General features: G+C 35.4%; 1 protein-coding gene across 2 annotated transcripts in view; it reads left to right on the forward strand.

The window, feature by feature from the left end:
* Positions 1-6,072, forward strand: part of ssna1 (Sjogren syndrome nuclear autoantigen 1) — an 11,087-nt gene extending 5,015 nt beyond the window's left edge. The window contains exons 3-5 of one of the 2 annotated variants that reach the window (XR_001427002.1): positions 1,398-1,480; positions 1,703-2,077; positions 2,111-6,072. Coding sequence is in view for 1 of the 2 variants with exons in the window: in XM_015049068.1 (XP_014904554.1) it covers positions 1,398-1,480; positions 1,703-1,712 (93 nt within the window). In the remaining variant the exon portion in view is untranslated. Of the gene's footprint in view, positions 1-1,397; positions 1,481-1,702 lie in introns of both variants that reach the window. The other variant, XM_015049068.1, reaches the window with a different exon arrangement.
* The last annotated feature ends 97 nt before the right edge of the window (positions 6,073-6,169 follow it).

A 6,169-nucleotide genomic window follows, 5' to 3' on the forward strand; every position in this document is an offset into this window, starting at 1 on the left:
CTCTGTCTTCTTTACCCCTTTTCCCCCCCAAACCCTTTTTTTGTTTTTTTTTTTTTTTTTTTTTTTTTGGCAGTTTTTAATCAGTTTTGAGGCACAGTGAGGAAACTTGAAACTGCTGCTGCATCAGTTACTTAGCAGGTCGTTGCTAGGCAACCAAAGTTGGGAGGGGAACTTGAAACTGCTTCTTACCCAGAAGGTTGTTGCTAGGCAACCAGAGAGTGAGTGAGTCAGTTAATTCCACCAATTTTTATATTCAGTATTCCGAATATTGAATATTAAATATTCTATCAGACGTATTATCTATTGATATTGATTACATGTCTGTTGCGATATCAGGTTTTTTATTTTAATTGCAAAATTGTGTTTTTTTGACAAAGTTTTGTGTACTTTTGTAATGGAAACTTGACCAAGCCAATACCAGTGGGGAAAAATAAGTTTTTAAGTTTTTTTTCCCCACATCCTTATAAAGCCTTAAATGAATTCTTATCTGACTTGTTATTGCTGAACTCCCTTCGTCCTCTGGCTAATTACTGAAAACAGAAACTCCTGAACTGGTCTGACTGGGAAAACATCAGGAAGACCAGGAAGCCATGACGCTCTGGTCAATGATCTCCTTCTAGCATAAACAAACAACACAATAGATATTTAAGATTAGACACTGAGTTTTATCGTCTTGTGGATGGTGAATGCCGCTCAGCTCCTGGTGCGTTTAGGGGAGGTGAGGCAATCCAGGAAGAAAAGATGGCCGAATTTAGACTAAAGACGTTCTCTTTTCTTAAAAAGCTTTTTAAATAAATGCCAAAACAGTAAATATAAAATGAAAATTTCTTAAGGAAATGAACTTAATTATTGAGGAAAGTATCATAAATCAAGTATAAATCTGAATGATTTTTTTCTTCCACTAACTTTCTACTAATATGCTTAAAGCTTTTTTGACAATGAAGCTGACTGCACAAGATATAAAGTTTAAATAATTATCTACGGTAAATTTACTTAAATGTATATTCAAGTACATTAAAATCTAAATAAACATTCTGTTAAAGTTTTTTCTTCCACTAAACTTTACTTTTAAACACCCAAACATAAGATGCAGGATTCAAAATAGGTATTACAACAGACAGAAAATGTATTTTCAAAATAATTAGGAAAGTATTATAATTCAAGTATGAATGAAAATTACCCTTTAATTCTTACAGTTTTTCCTTCCACTTAACTTTCCACAAAACATGCTTGGATATAGAACTCTGTGCAGCTTTTTTTAACAGAAACATAAATTGAGTTTTCTTCATTTTGCTTCCAAAAATCCCTTAAATGAACAGAAACATTGGAATAAATGATGTGAGGAAATGTTCTGGCCTGTTTTTATTTCATCTGCTTTCATTGTTTTTCCTCTGCAGATCCTGGAGAGTTCCCAGTCTCTCCTGAGTGTCCTGAAACAGGAAGCGGGAAACCTCAACAAATCCCCTGAGCAGTGGAAAAAGTAGCACCAAGAAAAACACTCTGAACTGTGCTGGACCGTCATTTTGCACTTTTAAACCCACTTTCCTGTGTTCATTTTAATAATATATATATATTTTTTTCTCATTTTAAAGTAATAAATGTTTGATTCTTTCCAGTCACTCATTCACAGCACATGTTTTAATTCAGGTTGTTTATTCAGCTTTTATTATACAAGTATGACATCTTCTTATTGTTTTTTCAGCTTACAGTAAGCACATAAAGAGTTATAGACAGGAAGTGAGTAAAAATGAACCAGGAAGTGAGGCGTTTGGTTTCAGATGGAGAGCAGGAAGAGGTGGATGGACGCCTCCACAGCAGCTTAGCCACAGCAGCCAAAATTTAAAAAAAAAAAATCATGACCCTTGAACTCTCCCCCCCACCCCCATATTCACACATTTACAACCTGGAGTTTAGCAAAAGTAAGAACACTTCCGCTAATGTGCTAATAGGAAAGCTAATGTTTGGTTTAGCATCTCTGTGCTAACCTCTAGCACTCTTAGCTTCTCCTAATATTTATTCAGGTAAATTCTAAAGTGCTGCTTTGTAAACCTTCAGTTGAATAAAATTAGACATTGCAGTCCTGAACACATTGAGCTAATTCTTGGGTTAGCACTTTAGCGTTTTTGCTTACCATCTTACCATTAATAATATTCATGCAGTTGAATTCCAAAGCGCTAATTTGCCTGGACGTTTTGTAAACTTTTGCTTGAATAGAGTTTGATATCTGCAGTGTGAGAGACACTTGAGCTAATCTGCTCAGCAGAGCTAATTTTGTTTTCTGGTTTAAGCGTTTTTGCTAACCCTTGGTGCTTTTAGCTTCCCCTTAATAAATTTTGTCTGGATGAATCCTAAATTGCTAATGTTGTAAACGTTCAGTTGAATAAAGTCTGACATCTGGACCCACTTGAGCTAATATGCTAATAGCAGAGTTAATTTTTCCTATGTCGTTTTTGCTAACTTTGAAAACATTTAGCACACTTAGCTTCCCCTATCATGTTGTTAACATGTTTGTTAACACGGCTGAATTAAGCTCTTTAGCATTATATTTAGTTTTGTTGTAGCGCTTTAGCATTAGCAGAACTAATGTTTGTTATTAGTCCTTTACTTTTAGTGCAAATAACATTTTATTTTGGGCTAAGAGAGTAAATTGGCTTTACTGGAAATGCACACCACACTTTTCAGATTTCAATTCAACTATACATTACTTGTGTTGGTTTTTCACATATAATCTCAGTAAAATACACCGGCATTCAGCCCACTTTACTCCAATACCCCTAAATGAAATCGACCACAACCAATTATCTCATCAATAAAAATTTAAATCACATCCCAAATGATTAGAATTGATTTACTGTGATTTGCCAAATAATTTCAGTTTTGTTAAAACTACTATAATTCTGCATTTTTTTAATAATTAAATGACTTCTGAAGGTTTAAAACATAAACCTCACCACTTTAACTCAAAGTTCAGTTTAACTGCATCGAGTAGTACAGTATGAAATGGAAGGAAAATATATCTGAAAAGTGTGGTGTGCATTTGTATCCAGCCTCATTTTACTCAGATATCCCTAAAAAAAACAATTTACCTTCAAGGTGACTTAATATTCAGAATTATGTAGAATTTAAATTAATAAAGCCGTTCTGCGGAGATTTGCACCTCATAATTAAAATCCCAATAGAATTTGTTTTAAAGTTGAGAAGACTTTAAATTTTAACATTTGTATTTTACATAATTAGATTCCTAATCATTTTAAAAAGGTCTTAATCTGAAGTTTTGCAGGATTTCTGAAAAATATTGAAGGATTTTTCATTTGATCATCTTCAGTCCAGTGAAATAAATTAAATAAGGCAACAAATTAAGGACAAAAGTAGAAATGCGAGAAAATAATTGAATTCCCTGTAATGGATCTCTGAGCCAATGGCTTCTGCATCACTTTAAAACCTTCCAAGAAAAGGCTTTTTGTCCCTTCCTTCTTTCCTTTCAAACCCAAATACCTAAACCATTCAGTTCCAGCTGATTTGTCTTTATTTTCATGACTTATGGAGATAAATGGCTATAAAAAGGCCCAATATTTCCTTTAGTTCAGAGTTCCATTTTCTACCAGCCGTGATTACGATAAGGAAACGTGCTAATGGATATTTATTGGCTGTGGTGGGCACACTAATGCTAATGTGCTAGTAGCATAGCTAACTTTGAAAACATTTAGCATACTTAGCTTCCTCTCATTTAAATTCTAAAGCACTAATTTAGTTGGCTGTTTTGTAAACTTTCAAATAAAGTTTGATATCGCCATAATATCGACTTAGATCTCCAGCTTTTGCTAAACACTATGTTGGTGTAGTGCATTAGCATTAGCCTCTGGTAAATTTCACGTGGGTGTAGCGCCAGTTTCTGCTAAATTCCATGTTGTTGTAGAGCTTTAGCGTTAGCTTCTACGAAGCATCATGTTGTTGTAGCACTTTAGCATTACCTTCTGCTAAATTCCTTGTTGGTACAGCGCTTTAGCATTAGCTTATGCTAATTCCTTCTTAGTGTAGTGCAAGTTTTTACTAAATTCCATGTTAGTGTGGCACATTAATATTAGCTTCTACTAAGCATGCTGTTGTAGCACTTTAGCATTAGCTTCTATTGAATTTTTTGTTGGTGTAGCAATTTAGCATTAGCTTCTGCTAACTTCCATGTTAATAAAGCGCTTTAGCAATAGCAGAAAGAATGTTTACCACCAGTGCTTTGGGATTAGCGCAACATTTCGGCTAGTTGTGTCCACCACTGTGTCTGGGGTCATACAGAAGCAGATATTTAGTGGGTAAGAAGCATCCTGTTGATTGGCCAATCATGGTGGATTGCTCCTTTCTGTACCAGAAAAATATGGTTCCCAAACATCCAGAACCAGAAAACTGCAAACAACCATCAGAACAAATAAACTTGGGGCTAATTTGGGCCTGCTGCGGAGCCGTGGATGTGTTGTCACAGTGACGAGGCCGACAATCATGAGACTTTAATACAAGGCTGCGACAAACATTTAAAAACAGAAGCAAGCATGGCAAAAATCGGCAGTGCATTCCTCCGGTTCGGCTGGAGAGTTTCACTTCAAAATGGCGTCCTTCTGCGTTTTACCGGCACAAAAGTACCGCTTAGTTTTCATGGGTTTAGCGGTTCAACCCTCCAGTTCGGCTTCCTGCTCTGCGAATTTCCTCCATCGCTTGTTTTTATGACTCATCAGGTGCAAAATGCAGCGTAAAAACAAAAGAATGACAGTGCAAAGACATTCAGCATCAAAGACTCCAGGAATTAAAAAAAACGATAATCCAGCTTCCAGGAATGGAAATAATCCAGGTGATTGTGGAGGAATAGTTTGGGAATACTGGTGGAGGGACGAGTGTGAGGCCAGCACAGCAATATTTTAATCAGTTGGCGCAATAATGAGGTCAAGAAAAACATAATCATCTCGTATAAAAACAAAATCTTAAAAAAAATTCAATTCAAGCATAAACAAAGCCGATTTCTCAATCCTTTTGTTCGCACTAGGCATGGGCTGGCAGAGGAACGTGAAGGTCTACCAAACGTTTAGAGTTGAACTTTATTTTGATGCCTCGTTAGATCAGCCAGATCAGAACATCAATTATAGAAAATCTCTTTTTTTCCCTTATTAAAGACAGTTTTCAATCACTTTTGGGTTCCTCAGGGCTCCATTCTTGGCCCATCAGTTGTTTTTAAACTACTCAAACTTGTACTGATTAACAGAGACGATAGGAAAAAATAAAGCAGACATTTTAACCCCTCGCTGTTAAAGTTACTTTAAATTAATAACTCAGCCATTTTTGGTCTTTTTCTCCCTTTACATGTGGGGTTCCTCAGGGGTCTATCCTCAGTCCCAGTAGTTTTTTTTTTAGTTTTTTTTAGCTACTTTTACTGAAATATCAAAATGAGATGCAAGAGAAAAAGTTCTTGTCTGGATTCTGATTGGTGCAAAACAAAGATGTTGTGAAAATTGTGAAAGCAGGAAATTAAATTGGTCTAACAATGAATTAATTACAGTTTCTATGTCATCATGAGAAACTGATTATATATTATTTATTTAGTACAGGGGCCATGTCCCCTGCTGGCCCCCATCTAGAACCGCCAATGGCTGTAATAATCAATATGTGACAATTAGATTATATTCTACATTTTAACTTTTAATTGATTTTGCAAATACCAACCCATGCCTAGTTCCGGCCAACGTTTCATGATTTATCCTTCAAACAACCGGAATGTCAAAGTATTCGAGGTCTGACTTTTAAAAAATCAAGTAAGAAGTTTTTCCTCCTGGTTTCCTTCACATGCAAACGAAAACCTCACAGAAACGAAGTTGGAAAAAAACGTCGAATTGCAACATTTAGAAGAGTTCACATAAACACATTCTGCAGAGCCATGATTTGTTTGGACCGTTTGGACATACAGACATATTATCATTATTAATATAATTGGCGAAGGTCACTTTTTTCCAGAGCATTCGATACGGAATAAAAGCTGCTACTGATCAACAGGTGTCTGCTTTACGGCGGCAAATCAGGCCGATGTAAAAAAAATTGAAAAAAATTCCACTAAAATATTCAGATAATTTTAGATTAAGCTCAAAAATTTAAGAAAAAAACAGAAAATTCTTTTTTAAAAAGTTGAAAATTT

Source organism: Poecilia latipinna, unplaced genomic scaffold (assembly GCF_001443285.1).
Source record: "Poecilia latipinna isolate Pla-1442-1.1 unplaced genomic scaffold, P_latipinna-1.0 Scaffold923, whole genome shotgun sequence".
NCBI lineage: Eukaryota > Metazoa > Chordata > Actinopteri > Cyprinodontiformes > Poeciliidae > Poecilia > Poecilia latipinna.